We start from the raw sequence: 21,783 nt of genomic DNA, 5'->3' as shown, positions 1-21,783 counted from the left end.
GCACACACACAACACACACACACACACTCTCTCTCTGCTCTCATTGCCCCCACCCACCACCCGGTGCATTCAATTCGAGGTACATACCTCGAATTAATCAGAGTGCATTGGGACAAGAACCAAATTCACTCAAATGCATTATTTTTAAAAGCAAAAAAAAAAAATTAATCTCCCACCTTATAAATAAGGCTGCGAGCGATTTGTACGATTGCGACCTCTAACGACGTGAGCCCCTTAAACGGGTTCGCAATTTTTGCGAACCCGTTTAAGGGGCTCACGTCGTTAGAGGTCGCAATCGCTCATTTTTTTTTATTTGCAGAAAATGTAACCGTTGACGTGTCACGTTTCACTAATTACATGCTTTGGATTTAGAATTTGATTGATTTTGGTGATGTATAAACAAAAATGCATTCCATTTGCCTGATTTTATCTTTTCCAAAAAAAATCTTACTTCTGCACACACTTTCGGTCTACAAAACGTTACTTCCTGTTGCCACGTTTTTGAGACAACATTTTGGATTAAAAATTCCTATGTAGTACATTTCTAATGGCAACTTCCCATGTAAACATCTTACATGTCATATGGTGATTGCACATCTGGCCACTGGGTGGCAATCTTTTCACCATAAATTGCTCAAAATGCTTTCTGAAAATTTTTCATGCCACTTTTACTCAGTAACAAATTTCTCATGTCCAAAATAAGTGTTTGAACTTTAAAACGCATTTTAAAATGTCCTATATTGCAATAACATGATTCAATCTATACACTGAATTGTATTTTAATGCCATCTTTAAACTTTTTACTTGATGGCCTTAGCCTCTCCCAAATGCCCAGGCTTGGAATTGATATTTTTGTTCACAGTGGTGACACAGTATTTGGATTGTGCAGCCTGAGCAAATGTGATTCTACCCAATTTTCAGGATGTATCAGTAATTTCAGTTTAATGGAATATTCTCCTCAAGTTTGCACTAGTTTCTGTTCAGGTTTTTTTCAAAATTATTTTTTAAAAAGGCCAAATTACTAAAGCTTTATTTAGGTATAATTTATACTGAATAGTTTTATAAATCAGAGAAACCATGTGAAAATGAGAAAAATTATCAACTGTACTGATTATGCTCTAGTTGTAGTTTTCTATTTTATTCTATAAACTTAAGAAAGCGTATTAAACTAAGAGAGACAGAGTGTATTTCCTCATCCCAATTTGAGTTGTATTTTGAAGCAAACAGAAATTCTCTATCACCTGTGTTTTATTGACAATTATTTAAGTGAACATTTTAATTACTGATACATATAAGAGACAAAGCAGGTACAAAGAGTTAGACAGTGTGTCTTTCCTCATCCTAATTTGATGTTTTTTTTAGAAAACTAGAAATTTGAATTTTCATCACTCTTTGGGGGAAATGGCTAGAAGGGGTGGAGTGTAGGGGTGGAAGGTGAGTGGGGAAAGGGAGAGAGAGAGATGGTAGGTAAACAGTTTGAGGTAGACGATGATTTAAAAAAACGGGTTGGTGGGGAGCAGGGGGGGAAACAGGTTGAGGATGGTGGTGTGGGGCTCTTGTCACCTGCCTTTTGTGGGAGCGAGAGGACAGTGAATGGGAGTCTAAGGGGTGAGATGAGTGACAGGGAGCATACAGGGGCTGAGTGAATAATTCAAAGGGGAAGAGATAGCACTAGCAATTGAAATGAGTAAAGGTAGCAATGGGAGTGAGTGAGTGGTAGAAAGGGGAAGAGGGTTGGGGAAATAAAGGGGTGGGGAGAAGCAAGTGGGTGGGGAAGGGAACTGCTGAGGGCAGACCACACTCACCAGAACTGCATCCCTCAGCAGCTCCTATCCCTGGGATGCAATGCCACCCCCCACTTCCCACCTGAAAGGAAAGAAAAAAGACAGAGAGAAGCAGAAGAGGACAGAGAATGGACCAAAAGAGTTATAGAAAAAAATGCAGGAGTAAAGAGAGAAAAAGAGGCACAAATGAAAGTCAAAATCCATGACACTTGCACCTGATTAGTTCAAATTTTGTATTCATAAAACAGTGAAAATCAGAAATAGCCGAGGAAGAAACGCTAGTAAAAAAAAAACTGCACAAATCAAATTCCTTAAAAAAGTTTCAGCTCCCATTTTTTGCTTCAGCCAGTCAACTAAACATAGGTTAAAACCTGTTGAAAATATGTCTTGTAACATTAAAAATTACAAATTACACAATAGCATGATTAAAATTATTCATATAATTGGGTTGTAACAGATTCGGACGTTACACCAAGTGGTAATCAATGTCTCATTTATAAATAGTCAAATCAAACATGTAAAAGTACCCAATATTAGAAGGCAGTAATAATACAGAGATTAAAACAAGATTATCCTGTTTGATCTCTGTGCAGATTTCGTAATTAAGTTGGTGACTTATCTGACAGCTGGGTCATCTTCTGACAGCTAGGCATTCTTCTCTGGATCCTCTGGCCTGAGCGCAGGAGACGTTGGGTTTTTATGGCCCCTGGACCGCCACACCATGTATGGAGAGAGCCTTATAGATTAACAAGGTTGGTTTTCGAAGAATTCAAGATGGTCAGATTGTTTTAACATTACTCATCCAACCATAAGACCCTTTTTGCAGGGTTGTTTTTCAAGGTGGCCAATTTGTTTGACTTTTTTTATTCATTCATGGGATGTGGGCATCACTGGCAAGGCCAGCATTTATTGCCCATCCCCATGACGCAGCGTCTGATGGCCGATGTTGCGGCTTCCGTTGCAGCACAAACTGATGTCATCAAAGGTCTGCAAGCTACGGTTGCAGCTCAGGCTGTTGTAATGGAAGCTCAGACTTTTGCTTTGCTCATTGATGGGATGTGGGCGTCACTGGCGAGGCCAGCATTTATTGCCTATCCCTAATTGCCCTTGAGAAGGTGGTGGTGAGCCGCCTTCTTGAACCGCTGCAGTCCGTGTGGTGAAGTTTCTCCCACAGTGCTGTTAGGAAGGGAGTTCCAGGATTTTGACCCAGCGATGATAAAGGAACAGCGATATATTTCCAAGTCAGGATGGTGTGTGACTTGGAGGGGAACGTGCAGGTGGTGTTATTCCCTTGTGCCTGCTGCCCTTGTCCTTCTAGGTGGTAGAGGTCGCAGATTTGGGAGGTGCTGTCAAAGAAACCTTGGCGAGTTGCTGCAATGCATCCTGTAGATGGTACACGCTGCAGCCACAGTGCGCCGGTGGTGGAGGGAGTGAAGGTTTAAAATGGTGGATGAGGTGCCAATCAACCGGGCTGTTTTGTCCTGGATGGTGTCGAGCTTCTTGAGTGTTGTTGGAGCTGTACTCATCCAGGCAAGTGGAGAGTATTCCATCACACTCCTGACTTGTGCCTTGTAAATGGTGGAAAGGCTTTGGGGAGTCAGGAGGTGAGTTACTCGCCTCAGAATACCCAGCCTCTGACGTGCTCTTGCAGCCACAGTGTTTATGTGGCTGGTCCAGTTAAGTTTCTGGTCAATGGTGACCCCCAGGATATTGATGGTGGGGGATTCGGCAATGGTAATGCCGTTGAATGTCAAGGGGAGGTGGTTAGACTCTTTCTTGTTGGAGATGGTCATTGCCTGGTGCGAATGTTACTTGCCACTTATCAGCCCAAGCCTGGATGTTATCCAGGTCTTGCTGAATGCAGGCACAGACTGCTTCATTATCTGAGGGGTTGCGGATGGAACTGCACACTGTGCAATCATCAGCGAACATCCCCACTTCTGACCTTATGATGGAGGGAAGGTCATTGATGAAGCAGCTGAAGATGGTTGGGCCTAGGACACTGCCCTGAGGAACTCCTGCAGTGATAACCTGGGGCTGAGATGATTGACCTCCAACAACCACAACCATCTTCCTTTGTGCTAGGTATGACTCCAGCCACTGGAAGTTTTCCCCCCAATTCCCATTGACTTCAATTTTACTAGGACTCCTTGATGCCATTCTCGGTCAAATGCTGCCTCGATGTCAAGGGCAGTCACTCTCACCTCACCTCTGGAATTCAGTTCTTTTGTCCATGTTTGGACCAAGGCTGTAATGAGGTCTGGAGTCAAGTGGTCCTGGCGGAACCCAAACTGAGCACCGGTGAGCAGGTTATTGGTGAGTAAGTGCCGCTTGATAGCACTGTCAACGACACCTTCCATCTCTTTGCTGATGATTGAGAGTAGACTGATGGGGCGGTAATTGGCCGGATTGGATTTGTCCTGCTTTTTGTGGACAGGACATACCTGGACAATTTTCCACTTTGTCGGGTAGATGCCAGTGTTTCAGCTGTACTGGAACAGTTTGGCTAGAGGCGCAGCTAGTTCTGGAGCACAAGTTTTCAGCACTACAGCTGGGATATTGTCGGGGCCCATAGCCTTTGTTGTATCCAGTGCACTCAGCCGTTTCTTGTTATCACGTGGTGTGAATCGAATCGGCTGAAGACTGGCTTCTGTGACGGTTGGGACCTCGGGACGAGACCGAAATGGATCATCCACTCGGCACTTTTGGCTGAAGATGTTGCAAACGCTTCAGCCTTGTCTTTTGCACTCAAGTGCTGGGCTCTGCCATCATTGAGGATTGTAAACAATTTTACAACACCAAGTTATAGTCCAGCAATTTTATTTTAAATTCACAAGCTTTCGGAGGCTACCTCCTTCGTCAGGTGACATCGTTCACCTGACGAAGGAGGTAGCCTCCGAAAGCTTGTGAATTTAAAATAAAATTGCTGGACTATAACTTGGTGTTGTAAAATTGTTTACAATTGTCAACCCCAGTCCATCACCGGCATCTCCACATCATTGAGGATGGGGATGTTTGCAGAGCCTCCTCCTCCCGTTAGTTGTTTAATTGTCCACCACCATTCACGACTGGATGTGGCAGGACTGCAGAGCTTTGATCTGATCTATTGGTTGTGGGATCGCTTAATTCTGTCTATAGCATGTTGCTTCCGCTGTTTAGCATGCATGTAGTCCTGTGTTGTAGCTTCACCAGGTTGGCACCTCGTTTTTAGTTATGCCTGGTGCTGCTCCTAGCATGCTCTTCTACACTCCTCATTGAACCAGGGTTGATCCCCTGGCTTGTTCGTAATGGTCACGTGAGGAATATGCCGGGCCATGAGATTACAGAGTATGGTGGAATACAATTCTGCTGCAGCTGATGGCCCACAGCGCCTCATGGATGCCCAGTTTTGGGCTGCTAGATCTGTTCTGAAATTATTCAATTTGGCACAGTGGTAGTGCCTCACAACACGTTGGATGGTGTCCTCAGTGAGAAGACGGGACTTTGTCTCCACAAGAGTTGTGCGGTGGTCACTCCTACCAATACTGTCATGGACAGATGCATCTATGACAGGTAGATTGGTGAGGACCAGGTCAAGGAGGTTTTTCCCTTTTGACTGCATTAATCTAGCGGTCTCATCATTGCCTTGTCGTTATCGCTATCTTTAGATAGTCGTTCCACTTTTTGGTTCATTATTCCTCTTTTAACCACATAGCTGTCTGCCTCACCATGGAGAAATAAAGTTCAGTCATCATTCAAAGTTCAGTATTTTACGATTCAGCAAAATAGGCAGCTTTCTCAGCAAACCAAGCAACATAGCTTGCAGAGCATGGTGGTCAAAAGTGTTGCAACAAAGATGTCAATTTGTCAATATTCCCAATATTCTTACAGATTCCCCACCTTGAGAGTCAGAAAACCCTAAGGGTTTTGATCTCTCAACTATCTTTCAATAAAGCTGTCAGTTCTAAGTGGTCCTGCCTCCATCTAATATTCCTGATGGCATGTTTAAGTGCACATAATGCCTTTGCGGCCAAAATTTACAACCACTCGTGAGCTTTCTCTCTGGAGGGTAATGACTACTTATATTTAATTACATGAAAACTTTGATTAGTTAAATAAATAAAACAAGGTTGGATAGAGATGGCAGGGCAGGTGGTGTGTCATAACTGCAGCACGTAAGAGTTTGTGGAGAGCAGTGTGGTCCCAGGCAACCACATCTGCAGTAAGTGTCTGCAACACGAGAAACTTTGGTTCAGAGTGGATGAGCTGGTGTCCAAGGTGCAGACATTGCGATGCATCAGAGAGGGGGAGAATTACCTGGACACTTTGACACAGGAGGCAGTCACACCCCTTAGGTTATGATGTGGAGATGCCGGTGATGGACTGGGGTTGACAATTGTAAACAATTTTACAACACCAAGTTATAGTCCAGCAATTTTATTTTAAATTCACAAGCTTTCGGAGGCTTCCTCCTTCGTCAGGTGAACGATGTGAAAATGAAATCCTCGAGATGAAATCGCATTTATAATTCACAGAACAATGCTTGGTGAGTACAGACAGTTTTTTCAACTGCCCGTTGCCAAGGCAATCAGTGTGCAGACAGACAGGTGTTACCTGCCAGGTCTCACAGAATATACAAATCACCAAAAAAAAAACAACAAACAAAAAAAAAGAGATAGAGAGGTAGAAACATAGAAAAGACAGCAACTGACCCGTTATATTAAAAACAGATAACATTTGTTCGCTGGTGGGGTAACGTGTAGCGTGACATGAACCCAAGATCCCGGTTGAGGCCGTCCTCATGGGTGCGGAACTTGGCTATCAATTTCTGCTCGACGATTTTGCGTTGTCGTGTGTCTCGAAGGCCGCCTTGGAGTACGCTTACCCGAAGGTCGGTGGATGAATGTCCATGACTGCTGAAGTGTTCCCCGACTGGGAGGGAACCCTCCTGTTTGGCGATTGTTGCGCGGTGTCCGTTCATCCGTTGTCGCAGCGTCTGCATGGTCTCGCCAATGTACCATGCTCTGGGGCATCCTTTCCTGCAACGTATGAGGTAGACAACGTTGGCCGAGTCACAGGAGTATGAACCATGCACCTGGTGGGTGGTGTCCTCTCGTGTGATGGTGGTATCTGTGTCGATGATCTGGCATGTCTTGCAGAGGTTACCGTGGCAGGGTTGTGTGGTGTCGTGGACGCTGTTCTCTTGAAAGCTAGGTAATTTGCTGCGAACGATGGTCTGTTTGAGGTTGGGTGGCTGTTTAAAGGCGAGTAGTGGAGGTGTGGGGATGGCCATAGCGAGGTGTTTGTCCTCATCAATGACATGTTGAAGGCTGCGGAGAACATGGCGTAGTTTTTCCGCTCCGGGGAAGTACTGGACGACAAAGGGTACTCTGTTGGTTGTGTCCCGTGTTAGTCTCCTGAGGAGGTCTATGCGATTTTTTGCTGTGGCCCGTCGGAACTGTCGATCGATGAGTTGAGCGTCATATCCCGTTCTTACTAGGGCGTCTTTCAGCGTCTGTAGGTGTCCATCTTCCCTTAGGTTAGGTAGTAGTTTAGATTTGGTCAGTGGTCAGGGACAGGAGGATGTGACTGTGAGTCAGGCAGGTATGGTGACCCAGGATGCAGTGATGGAGGCGCCTCAACATTTGCCCTTGTAGGTACGATATGAGGTACTTGCTACCTGTTTGGATGAGAACAAAGACTGCAGGCAGGATGGGCAAATTGACCACGGCACAGTGGTACAGGAGGCCATTCAAGTGGGGGGAGCGAAAAGGAATATGGTAGTGGTAGGGGATAGTATAGTGAGGGGAATAGATACTGTTATAGAATCATAGTATCATAGAATCATAGAAAGGTTACAGCACAGAAGGAGGCCATTCAGCCCATTGAGTTCGTGCCATGCAAGAGCAATCTAGCTATTCCCACTCCCCCCAACCTATCCCCGTAGCCCTGCAAACTTTTTCCTTTCAAGTACTTATCCAGTTCCCTTTTGAAGGCCATGATTGAATCTGCCTCCACCACCCCCTCAGGCAGTGCATTCCAGATCCTAACCACTCTCTGTGTAAAAAAAAGTTTTTCCTCATGTCACATTTGGTTCTTTTGCCAATCACCTTAAATCTATGTCCTCTGGTTCTTGACCTTTCCACCAATGGGAACAGTTTCTCTCTATCTACCCTTCATGATTTTGAATACCTCTATCAAATCTCCTCTCAACCTTCTCTGTTCCAAGGAGAACAACCCCAGCTTCTCCAGTCTATCCACGTAACTAAAGTCCCTCATCCCTGGAATCATTCTAGTAAATCTCTTCTGCACCCTCTCCAAGGCCATCACATCCTTCCTAAAGTGAGGTGCCCAGAACTGGACATGATACAGCAGTTATGGCCAAACCAGTGTTTTATAAAGGTTCATCATGACTTCCATACTTTAGTACTCTATGCCTCTATTTATAAAGCCCAGGATCCCGTATGCTTTTTGAACCGCTTTACCAACCTGCCCTGCCACCTTCAACGATTTGTGCACATTTACCCCCAGATCTCTCTGTTCCTGCACCCTTTTTAGAATTGTACCCTTTAGTTTATATTGCCTCTCCTCGTTCTTCCTACTGAAATGTACTCAACTCTTCCAATCAGATGCTTCCTCTCACCCTTACACATTGCCACTGTTGCAAGCCACCCACCCACAATTCACAGTCCACACACAATGGCAGCTATTCAACCATGACAGGCACATCACCCAGACACATGTCCCGCTTTCTTGCAGGAGAAGGCATATCAGGAGGCAGCAAGTGGCAGTGGCATTTAGCCCCTCAAGCCTGTCCGCCATTCAATGAGATCATGGTGGACCTGTGACCTAACTCTATATACCCGCCTTAGCCCCATATCCCTTAATACCCTTGGTTCACAGAAATCTATCAATCTCAGATGTAGAGTTCACAATTGAGCTAGCATCAACTGCTGTTTGCAGAAGAGCGTTCCAAACCTCTCCCACCCTATGCATGTAGAAGCATTTCCTAACTTCACTCCTGCACGTCCTGGCTCTAAATGTTAGGCTATGCCCCCTAGTCCTAGTATTCAAGTATAGGAGACCTCCAAAAACAGTTACAAAAGTCTCGGCAGCCAGAAGCAATAATCCAGCCACTAACCTGTAAATCCTGCATGGTCCCTTTAAATAGAGCTGGTGGGGATCCTCCAGGCACTCTAAGACACGTTCAGATGGTCGGGGTTAAGACTGTGTGTTGAGTTGAGCGTTAAGTCCCAAAATGGTGTTTATCATATCACTTTAAATCAGCGTTGCACACTGATTGAAGCCATTTTCTCCCAACTTTAAATGCAACCAGTGTTCTTTATCTGCGGCTGCGCTAACTCCTATACCAAGATGGCATCAGCACACGTCACGCTGGAGACGTGGGCACGCAGACAAGACACCATCTTGGATGTCGGAGAGGCCATGTAGCGCTGAAACAACGGGTGCTACACGGCCCAATTTAGCGCCCAGACAGTTTAACAAATGTAATAGGGCAATAGTGACTAAAGTCATATCAGGAAAAAAACAGTAAAAAGTTAAAATTAAGTGCACTATGTCTGAATGCACGAAGCATTCGTAACAAGATAGACGAATTAATGGCACAAATAGAGATAAGTGGTTTTGATCTAGTAGCCATTACTGAGAGTGGTTGCAGGGTGACCAAGGTTGGGAACTAAATAGTGCTGAAGACTTGTGCTCCAGAACTAGCCGCGCCTCTAGCCAAACTGTTCCAGTATAGCTACAACACTGGCATCTACCCGACAATGTGGAAAATTGCCCAGGTATGTACTGTCCACAAAAAGCAGGACAAATCCAATCCGGCCAATTACCGCCCCGTCAGTCTACTCTCAATCATCAGCAAAGTGATAGAAGGTGTCTTCGACAGTGCTATCAAGCAGCACTTACTCATCAATAACCTGCTCAACGATGCTCAGTTTGGGTTCCGCCAGGACAACTTAGCTCCAGACCTCATTACAGCCTTGGTCCAAACATGGACAAAAAAGCTGAATTCCAGAGGTGAGGTGAGAGTGACTGCCCTTGACATCAAGGCAGCATTTGACCAAGTGTGGCACCAAGGAGCCCTAGTAAAATTGAAGTCAATGGGAATCAGGGGGAAAACTCTCCAGTGGCTGGAGTCATACCTAGCACAAAGGAAGATGGTGGTGGTTGTTGGAGCCCAATCATCTCAGCCTCAGGACATTGCTGCAGGAGTTCCTCAGGGCAGTGTCCTAGGCCCAATCATCTTCAGCTGCTTCATCAATGGCCTTCCCTCCATCATAAGGTCAGAAATGGGGATGTTCGCTGATGATTGCACAGTGTTCAGTTCCATTCGCAACCCCTCAGATAAAGAAATAGTCCGTGCCCGCATGCAGCAAGACCCAGACAACATCCAGGCTTGGGCTCATAAGTGGCAAGTAACATTCGCACCAGACAAATGCCAGGCAATGACCATCTCCAAAAGGAGAGAGTCTAACCACCTCCACTTGACATTCAACGGCATTACCATTGCCGAATCCCCCACCATCAACATCCTGGGGGTCACCATTGACCAGAAACTTAACTGGACCAGCCACATAAATACTGTGGCTACAAGAGCAAGTCAGAGGCTGGGTATTCTGCGGCGAGTGACTCACCTCCTGACTCCCCAAAATCCTTTCCACCATCTACAAGGCACAAGTCAGGAATGTGATGGAATTTCTCTCCACTTGCCTGGATGAGTGCAGCTCCAACAACACTCAAGAAGCTCTACACCGTCCAGTACAAAGCAGCCTGCTTGATTGGCACCCCATCCACCAGCCTAAACATTCACTCCCTTCACCACCGGCGTACCATGGCTGCAGTGTGTATCATCCACAGGATGCACTGCAGCAACTCACCAAGGCTTCTTCGACAGCATCTCCCAAACCCACGACCTCTACCACCTAGAAGGACAAGAGCAGCAGGCACATGGGAACACCACCACTTTCACGTTCCCCTCCAAGTCGCACACCATCCCGACTTGGAAATATATCGCCGTTCCTTCATCTTTGCTGGGTCAAAATCCTGGAACTCCCTTCCTAACAGCACTGTGGGAGAACCTTCACCACACGGACTGCAGCGGTTCAAGAAGGCAGCTCACCACCACCTTCTCAAGGGCAATTAGGGATGAGCAATAAATGCTGGCCTCGCCAGCGACACCCACATCCCATGAATGAACAAAAAAAAAGGATACTTGACTTTTAGAAAAGATAGGCAAACTGGAAAAGGAGAGGGGGTTGGGGGGAGGGGATAGTCCTGATAATAAAGGAAGAGATAAAGGCAGTATTGAGAAAGGATCTTAGCTCTGAAAATCAAGATGTAGAATCAATATGGGTGGTGCTAAGAAATATCAAGGGGCAGAAAACACTGGTGGGAGTAGTTTATAGGCCCCCGAACAGTGGTTATAGTGATGGACAGAGCATAAATCAGGAAATTAGAGGAGCACGTAACAAGGGCAATGCAATAATCATGGGGGACTTTAATCTTCAGATAGGCTGGGCAAACCAAATTGGCAAAAGTAGTTTAGAGGACGAGTTCATGGAATGCATTTGAGACAGTTTTCTAGAACAATATTTTGAAGAACCAACTAGAGAACAGGTAATTTTTGATCTAGTATTGTGTAATGAGACAGGGTTAATTAGTAATCTCATAGTAAAGGATCCTCTGTGGAAGAGTGATCATAATATGATAGAATTTCATATTGAGTTTGAGAATGATGCAGTTAAGTCCGAAACTAGGGTCTTAAATTTAAACAAGGCCAATTACGTGAGTATGAGGGGTGAGTTGGCTAAGGTAGATTGGGAAATTTGCTTAAAAGATATGATGGCAGGTAAGCAATGGGGAACATTTCAAGAAATAATTCATAATTCTCAATGAATATATATTCCCTTGAGGAATAAAAACTTCACGGGAAAAGTGGTCCAACCATGGCTAACTAGAGAAGTTAAGAAGATTAAAAAAAGCTTGCAATGTTGCCAAAAAGAGCAGTAAGCCTAAGGATTGGGAGAGTTTTAGAAATCAGCATAAAGATGACCAAAAAATGAATAAAGAGGGAGAAAATAGAATATGAGAGTAAACTAACAAGAAATATAAAATCAGATTGTAAGAACTTCTACAGGTATGTAAAAAGGAAGAGATTAGTGAAAGTAAATGTGGGTTCCTTAGCGGCACTTCTGGCTGAAGATGTTGCAAACGCTTCAGCCTTGTCTTTTGCACTCATGTGCTGGACTCTGCCATCATTGAGGACGGGGATGTTCACAGATCCTCCTCCTCCCGTTAGTTGTTTAATTATCCACCACCATTCATGACTGGATGTGGCAGGACTGCAGAGCTTTGATCTGATCCATTGGTTGTAGAATCGCTTTGCTTTGTCTATAGCATATTGCTTCCGCTGTTTAGCATGCATGTTGTCCTGTGTTGTAGCTTGGAACCTCATTTTTAGGGATGCCTGGTGCTGCTCCTGGCATGCTCTTCTACACTCCTCATTGAACCAGGGTTGATCCCCTGGCTTGTTGGTAATGGTTGAGTGAGGAATATGCCGGGCCATGAGATTACAGATTGTGCTGGAATACAATTCTGCTGCTGCTGATGGCCCACAGCGCCTCATGGATGCCCACTCTTGGGCTGCTAGATCCGTTCTGAATCTATTCCATTTGGCATAGTGTTAGTGCCACACAACCTGTTGGATGGTGTCCTCAGTGTGAAGATTGGACTTCGTCCCCACAAGGACTGTGCGATGGTCACTCCGACCAAAACTGTCATGAACAAAGCATCTGCGACAGGTAGATTGGTGAGGACGAGGTCAAGTAGGTTTTTCCCTCGTATGGGTTCGCTCACCACCTGCCGCAGGCCCAGTCTGGCAGCTAATGTCCTTCAGGACTCGGCCAGCTTGGTCAGTAGCAGTGCTACCAAGCCACTCTTGGTGATGGACATTGAAGTCCCCCACCCAGAGTACATTCTGTGCCCTTGCTACCCTCAGTGCTTCCTCCAAGTGGTGCTCAACATGGAGGAGGACTGATTCATCAGCTGAGGGAGGGCGGTAGGTGGTAATCAGCAGGAGGTTTCCTTGGCCATGTTTGACCTGATGCCGTGAGATTTTATGGGGTTCCGAGTCAATGTTGAGGACTCCCAGGGCCACTCCCTCCTGACTGTATATCACTGTACCGCCTGGTGGGTCTGTCCTGCCGGTGGGACAGGACATACCCAGGGATGGTGATGGAAGAGTCTGGGACGTTGGCTGAAAGGTATGATTCTGTGAGTATGGCTATGTCAGGCTGTTGCTTGACTAGTCTGTGGGACAGCTTCTCCCAATTTTGGCACAAGTCCCCAGATGTTAGTGAGGAGGACTTTGCAGGGTCGACTGGGCTTGGTTTGCCTTTGTCGTGTCCAGTGCCTAGTGGTCCATCCGGTTTTATTCTTATTGTGACTTTCTGTAACAAGATTGTACAACTGAGTGGCTTGCTAGGCCATTTCAGAGGGCGATTAAGAATCAACCACTTTCCTTTGGGTCTGGAGTCACATATAGGCCGGACCGGGTAAGGACGCCAGGTTTCCTTCCCTAAAGGACATCGATGAACCAGATGGGTTTTTACGACAATCCGGTAGTTTCACGGCCACCGTTACTGATACTAATTTTTTTAAATTTCAGATTTTATTTAATTAACTGAATTTAAATTCCCCAGCTGCCGTGGCGGGATTTTGAACTACATGACTCCAGATTATTAGTCCAGGCCTCTGGATTACTAGTCCAGTAACATAACCACCAGGCTACCGTATCCATATTCTCTCTTTGCCCCTCTTATTTCCTTTTTCTCTTCCCTTCTGAACTTTCTATATTCAGCCTGGTTCTCACTTGTGTTATCAACCTGACATCTGTCATGTGACCCTTTTTTCCGCTTCATTTTACTCTCTATCTCTTTTGTCATCCAGGGAGCTCTGGCTTCAGTTGTTCTACCTTTCTCCCTCGTGGGATTGTACCTAGACTGTACCTGAACCATCTCCTCCTTAAAGTCCGCCCATTGTTCAATACAGTTTTGCCTGCCAATCTTTGATTCCAATTTACCCGGGCCAGCTCTATTTTCATCCCACTAAAAATTTTTTTTTTATTCGTTCATGGGATGTGGGTGTCGCTGGCAAGGCCAGCATCTATTGCCCATCCCTTATTGCCCTTGAGAAGGTGGTAGTAAAATTGGCCCTCGTCCAATTGAGTATTTTTACTATCGAATGGTCCATGTCTTTTTCCATAGCTATTCTAAACCTTATGATACTGTGATTGCTGTTCCCCCAGAGACACTTGCTCCACTTGGCCTATCTCATTCTCCAGAGCCAAATCCAGCAATGCCTCCTTCCTCGTTGGGCTGGAAACGCACTGGTCAAGAAAGTTCTCCTGAACACACTTCAGGAGAACTTGTTAGTATTCATTTAATTGTAGAACTAATAAAAACACTTACGGTCTAGATTATATGTAGTAGATGGATTTTAGCTTGATTTTAAATTAATTAGGAATTAATTATTCTGAATATTTATTTATTTAAGTATTGATTTATAGTTTATAGTTAAAGGTAGAGTGTGTGTAGTAAATTAAAGGCTTAGTTTAATTTCCGCTGCTCCCCACTCTGTGCTGACTATGACGTCACCTTTTGAGACTTTTCCCTGGGTTTGTTTAACTGCCCTGGTTTCCCGTTCTTTTTAACAGTTTAGCTTTAAAGCTATTTAACTAATGCTAACACACTAACCATTAAAAACACTACCAACCAACCACTAAGCATAATATCCACTAAAAACACTTACCAATAAACTAAATACTTACTCTGACTGACCCTCGGCGCTCCTCTGTATCCTCACTTTTTTGTTTTTTTTTGTTTCTATGATTTCGCCACTCAGGTCCACTCTGGCCACCGATCCTCTTTCATTCTCTCAGGTTCACACTCACCGCCCTTAATTACATCAGTCTCAATTTTAGATCGCATCTGCACTCAGGCATGTGTGCAGGGAAACATCCACATCGGCCCTCATATCTGTGCAGAGAAATGGAAAGTTCAAAGTTCTTACACCCCACTGCTCCTCAAGCGTATCCTCATTCAAAATCCCCACTTTGTCAATGTTTTTTTGCCATCCGAAGTGTCAGTCGTATTGTTTCCTTTTCACAGGCTTTCTTAAAGAATGTCGCATCCAGATCTGCCTGCAGCTCTTGACCAGCGATAACACAGAAAAGAACCGACGGGTCTCCACTAGTTACATTGTGAACGGTGCTCTCCGGACCGCTTCATTTTTAATATGCATAGACGCCTGCCACTTCTGGCCCCAGCCTGCACCCGCTGCTAGGCTTAGAAGTATCATACCGGACACCTCTGAAAACAGAACAATACCATCTGTGGTTCTAGGAACCCCTGATGAATTTAGCCAAGAGTATCTTTAAATGCTGTCAATTGTAGATTGTGGTGCCATTTATCAGTGCCTGACTTGCCATTGTCTAATCGCACTAGATAAACTAAGAGATTCGCTTTCTGTACAATCAAACACGGTCCTTCCCATGTGGGTTTGCGAAAAAGTTTCCTTTCCACTTAAAAACATAGCACAGCATGTCAATGCAATTTGGCAGACAGAAGTAAGGGGTTAATTACTTAGGTGTGAAAACTTTAAGGGGTGGTCATTCAACACAATAGCATAATTCTCCAACTTGCAGTAACCAAATTTTAAAAACAGTGCTTTTAAATCCATTCCATGCATCTTCGATTTAAAACGTAAAGCACAAAATTTTCCTCAAAACTTCCATATTCTGGGGGCACAATCTTAAATTAAAATGAACATACTCAACAACCATATTCACGCTTTCATGTACCTTAAAAATATTGTTTCCTGTAATGGGTTACAAACTCTGAAAATGCCAAATTTTACATGATAGTCCCAAGTTGTGCACCGAGGGATTAATTCACATGATTTGCATCACCAGCTGTCTGTAGTGGCCATCCACAGAAAACCAGTTTCATAATTTGCAGCTAGCTTCAATCACTCCAATTCAAATCCAAAAACAGAAGGACTCAATATCTCAAAAATAACACACACGCAGAGAAAACAACCAATAAATATAAGGCAGCATGTGCTTCGAGAAAGCACAATGATTGAAATGCTTACATTAAACAATCGGGTTTTGTGGGAAAAAGGGAATTGGAGCCAGTTGCAGCCTTAGACTGCACAAACACACAAACAAACACACACAGGCTTTTAAAGAAATAGTACACTCAAACTAAAGAACAATCCAGTAGCTTGTATTAGTGGGAGAGACGGAATCTTCCCTTTTCACCTTTTCTCTTGTTTTAAATCATCTATCTCTGAACTCCATTTTCAATCTCCAAGGTTTCCTACTTAACTCAATTTTGTACTGATTTAAAATGTCATGTGGGAAAGACCGTTTATCAGGCTTGTATTGGCTCTCCTGTTTAAAAGTTTTCTCTTTCTCCTCCTTTGCTGGAAAGATGGGGTACAGTGAATGGAAAGGGGATAGTGGGGAACCAGTCAGGAATTCCAGTACTTTTCCTGGTTCACTTTCCAGAACCTCTAAAACTGATACTCTCCCTTCTGGTTTCATATCCTGTAACACGCTTTGGGTTTGCTTAAATGCATCTTTGACTTCTGCAATTTTCATTTCTACTTCCTCATCTAAGCCATAACAATCTACTTTATTCTCATCATCGGCTCCTTGTGTCATTGTGCTGTTTGGGGAGCGATAGTTCACTGCCTCCACTTCCCTGTCCACCTCGTCTCCATCACCACCTGTTGGGTAGTCAGGAGAGTTATTAATTTATCTAATTTTTGTTCTACCTCTCCTGGTTTTTGGGGAATCATGGTCCAATTTCCCTCATTGTTTCTCTGCCAGGGGTGCGTTACATTTCTCCAGCAGTCTATGGCGCAATGACCCATTTTCTGACATTGGAAACACCCGTCGTTTCGACCTTCTGTTCCTTCCATGATTCCTCGTGTTACAGCAGTCACCACAGCCTCTTCTCGGCCCAATTTTTCCCATAACTCCTGAATCATTAACTTACACACTCCATGGTCTACCGAATTTATGAGTCAACACAGAGCCTCCCTTAAAGCCCCACTATAGTCGACGAGTTATGATTCTAGTCTCCCATTTTTCTCTGTAAGTCTATCTCTCTCTTGTAATATTTTCTGACTCTGTGGTCCCTGTGCTGTTGCAGTGTTAGCCACCAATTGTGAACTCTCTGGCATAGTCATGACATCAACCTTTTGTTTTCATCTGACTGTCTCTTAGTTTCCTCTAACTGATTCCTATTTTCCCTCTTTTAATTGTTTAATACATTCCTCACTTTTTAAAAAATTTGTTCATGGGATGTGGGCATCACTGGCAAGGCCAGCATTTCATTGCCCATCAGAAGGTGGTGGTGAGATACCTTCTTGAACAACTGAGTGGCTTGCTAGGCCACCTCAGAGGGTGATTAAGAATCAACCACACTGCTGTGGGTCTGGAGTTACATATAGGCCAAACTGGGTAAGGACGGCAGGTTTCCTTCCCTAAAGGGCATTAGTGAACCAGATGGGTTTTTAGAACAATCCGGTAGTTTCATGGCTACTATTACTGATACTAGTATTTTTTTAATTCCAGATTTTTAAATTTTAATTAATTGAATTTAAATTCCCCAGCTGCCGTGGTGGGATTTGAACTTATGACTCCGGACTATTAGTCCAGGCCTCCAGATTACTAGTTCACTAACATAACCACTATGCTACCGTACCTCACTCACCTGACGAAGGAGGTAATCGCTGAAAGCTTGTGATTTTCAAATAAAATTGTTGGACTATAACCTGGTGTTGTAAGATTCTTTACATTTGTACCCACTAAGTGCATACAAATTGGCCGCCCACGTAAGGGTCCTTTTGCCAACTCTCACCTTCATCGTTTTAATTTGAACTTGATCCTCGACCCATTCTATGGCCGTCTCATAAACCTCCATTATCTTGGAGACCAATTCTAAAGTTTCCTTGGTCCCCTTTAGTTTCATTTTCAGCTTCTCTTCTAACATTTCGTGGACACTTGCCATGATCACTTATACTAAAACAAAACCTCACTTCCAGAATTTGAACAATTCGCATCTTTTGTGATCAAATTAAGTTTGTCGGTTTTTAAACATATTTTCTTTTAGTTGTTTGGTTTCATGTCAACACAAAGCATTGATTAGTCATGTCCTGCTGCGGTCGCCAATTTGTAACAGATTCAGACTTGATGCCAAATGGTAATCAATGACTCGTGCGCTTCTTATAGTCTCAACATCTACCCCGTTCCAAATAGACATACCTGTTCCGAATGCCCCATTATCGCACCTACCATCCCACAGTGTCTGATTGTAATTGTCTTGTTCTGAAGATGCCCTCCTCTGGTCCAGTTTCTACTCCCATTATGTTATCTATCACTCTCTACCTCTTGTTCCCATTTTATCTGCACATCTCTTGTGGGCATTTAGTACAGTACCGCAAATTGGACGTTATTCACTAATGGCACATTTTACAGTTTCTAAGTCCCTGTCATATTATGCTCCCCAATAATAAATGTAATTAATATCACATTGTCCATGTCACTTCATCTGTGGGGAAAGCACAGAGAATTATTTCTTCCACCTCCAGTTTCTTTGGAGACTAGGAGTAGAACACACTACACAATCTTGACCTGATGTCTTAACGCTCTGTCGTCTTGGACGCTCTGTGCTCTGCAACCGACTAACTTCCCTCATTGGATGGCTGTGGAACCACAGAGTCAAAGTCGTCTCAAATGTGGAACTAACTCTGTGTGAGGCAACATGATTTTAAAACTTCTTTGCAGTACTGACTGAAAAGAAGGCGGAACGAGCTTCATCACAGCAGCTCCACACTCCGGCAGATTTCAACTAAATTTAAAGAAACTTTGCCAAATTGAAAAGAAAACAATCGATTTAGATCTCAAATCTCACAGACATAAAATAGGACATAGTCCTATAACTGTATAATAATTCTCCAAACTCTTCTTGTACATTTAACAGTGGTACTATGCTTAGAAAACACAACGGTTGAAATGCTTATATTAAACGACCGGGACTACAAAGGGTTAACGCTGATTCAGTTTTGTGATAAAAGAGGAAATGGAGTAAGCTACAGCCTGCATGTTGCAGAGTGCAACGCACTTAAAGAGACAGTCCACTAAAACTAAAGAAAAATCCAGTAGCTTGTAACAGTAGGAGAGACGGAATCTTCCCTCTTCACCTTTTCTCCTGTTTTAAATCATCTATCTCTGAACTCCATTTTCAATCTCCAGTGTTTCCTATTTAATTCAATTTTGTACCGATTTAAAATCTCAGGTGAGAAAGACAATTTATCAGGCTTGTATTGGCTCTCCTGTTTAAAAGTTTTCTCCTTTCCCTCCTTCACTCGGGTATAGAGAATGAAAGGGGGTACTGGGGGTCCAGCCAGGAGTTCCAGTCTCTTTCTCGGTTCACTTTCTCCCTTCTGGTCTTTTACTCTGTAACACGCTACTGGTTTGCTTTAATGATTCTTTGACTTCTGCGACTTCCATTTCACAGTCCTCATCTAAGCCATCACAATCTACTTTATTCTCATCGTCGGCTCCTTGTGTCATTGTGTTGTTTGGGGAGCGATAGTTCACAGCCTCCACTGCCAACCCTTCCCTGGCTACCATCACCATATGCTATCTCTCTTAACTCTCAACTGTTCTTGGAGCCATTGTATCTGTTCCTGTTGTTGGGTAGTCAGGAGGGTTATTCGTTTATCTAATTTTTGTTCCACCCCTCCCGGTTTTTGAAGAGTCATGGTCCGATTTCCCTCATTGCTTCTCTGCCAGGGGGCGCTACATTGCTCCTGCAGTCTAGGGCATAATTACCCATTCTTTAACATTGGAAACACCCGTCGTTACAAACGTCTGTTCCTCCCGTGACTCCTCGTGTTGCAGCAGCCACCACTGCCCCTTATCGGTCCAATTATCCCCATAACTCCTGAATCATTAACTTACACTGTGTGTGGTCTACCGAATTTATGGGTCGACTCATGGTCTCCCTTAAAGCCCCTCTACAGTCAGCAAGTTCCGACTCTGAAAGTCTATCTCTCTCTTGCAATATTTTCTGACTCTGCAGTCCCTGTGCTGTCGCAGTTTTAGCCACAAATTGTGAACTCTCCAGCATCGTCATGACATCAGTCAGACGTTCTTTCAACCTCTTGTTTTCATCTGACTGTCCCTTAATTTCCTTGTCCTTTTCATCTGACTGTTTCCGAGTTTCCTCTTTTAACTGTTTAATACGTTCCTCACTCTTAAGTGCACATAAATTGGTCGCCCATATAAGGGTCCTTTTGCCAACTCTCATCTTCGCAAGGTAAGGGCTCAGGGGGTTGGGAGTAACATATTAGCATGGATAGAGGATTGGTCAAAGGACAGAAAACAGAGAGTAGGGATAAACGGGTCATTCTCAGGATGGCAGGCTGTAACTAAAGGAGTGCTGCAAGGATCAGTGCTTGGGCCTCAGCTATTTACAATCTATATTAATTACTTAGATGAAGGGAACAAGTGTAATGTATCCAAATTTGTTGACCATACAAAGCTAGGTGGGAAAGTAAGCTGTGAGGAGGACACAAAGAGTCTGCAAAGGGATATAGACAGGGTAAGTGAGTGGGCAAGAAGGTGGCAGATGGAGTATAATGTGGGGAAATGTGAGGTTATTCACTTTGGTAGGAAGAATAGAAAAACAGAATATTTTTAAAATGTTGCTGTTTAGAGAGACTTGGGTGTCCTCGTACAAGAAACACAAAGTTAGTATGCAGGTACAGCAAGCAATTAGGAAGGCAAATGGCATGTTGCCTTTTATTGCAAGGGGGTGGAGTACAAGAGTAAGGAAGTCTTACTACAGTTCAACAGGGCTTTAGTGAGACCTTACCTTGAGTATTGTGTACAGTTTTGGTCTCCTTATCTAAGGAAGGATATACTTGCTTCGGAGGTGGTGCATCGAAGGTTCACTAGATTAATTCCTGGGATGAGAGGCGAAGTTGAGTAGAATGGGCCTACACTCTCTGAAGTTTAGAAGAATGAGAGGTGATCTAATTGAAACATATAAGATTATGAGGGGGTTTGACAGGGTAGATGCTGAGAGATTGTTTCCCCTAGCTAGAGAGTCTAGTACTAGGGAGCTTAGTCGCAGGATAAGGGGGCGGCCATTCAAGACTGCGATGAGGTGGAATTTCCTCACGCAGAGGGTTGTGAATCTTTGGAATTCTTTACCCCAGAGGGCTGTGGATGCTGAGTCATTGAATATATTCAAACATAGACACAATGAAACATAGAAAATAGGAGCAGGAGTAGGCCATTCAGCCCTTCGAGCCTGCTCCGACATTCAATATGATCATGGCTGATCTTATATCTCAATATCATATTCCCACTCTCTCCCCATACCCCTTTGATGCCTTTTGTGTCTAGAAATCTATCTAGCTCTTTCTTAAATATATTCAGTGACTTGGCCTCCACAGCCTTCTGTGGTAGAGAATTCCACAGGTTCACCACCCTCTGAGTGAAGAAATTTCTCATCTCAGTCCTAAATGTCCTACCCCGTATCCTGAGAATGTGACCCCTCGTTCTAGAACCCCCAGCCAGGGGAAACATCCTCCCTGCATCCAGTCTGTCTAGCCCTGTCAGAATTTTATATGTTTCAATGAGATCCCCTCTCATTCTTCTAAACTTGAGTGAATATAGGCCGAATTGACCGAATCTCTCCTCATACAACAGTCCTGGCATCCCAGGAATCAGTCTGGTAAACCTTCGTTGCACTCCCTCTATGGCAAGTATATCCTTTCTTAGGTAAAGAGACCAAAACTGCACACAATACTCCAGGTGTGGTCTCACCAAGGCCCTGTATAACTGCAGTAAGACATCCATGCTCCTGTACTCAAATCCTCTTGCAATGAAGGCCAACATACCATTTGCCTTCCT

At 44.1% G+C, this 21,783-nt stretch overlaps 1 protein-coding gene across 1 annotated transcript in view; it reads right to left on the bottom strand.

Annotated features, from left to right (window-relative positions):
• The window catches only part of mppe1 (metallophosphoesterase 1), an 88,871-nt gene extending 71,005 nt beyond the window's left edge, over positions 1-17,866 (bottom strand). The window contains exons 1-3 of the mRNA XM_067974771.1: positions 17,653-17,866; positions 16,350-16,577; positions 15,043-15,154 (exon numbers count right to left, since the gene is read on the bottom strand). Of these exons, the coding sequence (XP_067830872.1) occupies positions 15,043-15,154; positions 16,350-16,577; positions 17,653-17,866 (554 nt within the window). The remainder of the gene's footprint in view (positions 1-15,042; positions 15,155-16,349; positions 16,578-17,652) is intronic.
• Between the last annotated feature and the right edge of the window lie 3,917 nt (positions 17,867-21,783).

Source organism: Heptranchias perlo, chromosome 3 (assembly GCF_035084215.1).
Source record: "Heptranchias perlo isolate sHepPer1 chromosome 3, sHepPer1.hap1, whole genome shotgun sequence".
NCBI lineage: Eukaryota > Metazoa > Chordata > Chondrichthyes > Hexanchiformes > Hexanchidae > Heptranchias > Heptranchias perlo.
Note: the sequence above shows the minus strand (reverse complement) of the source record. Positions and strands in the feature narration are given on the sequence as shown.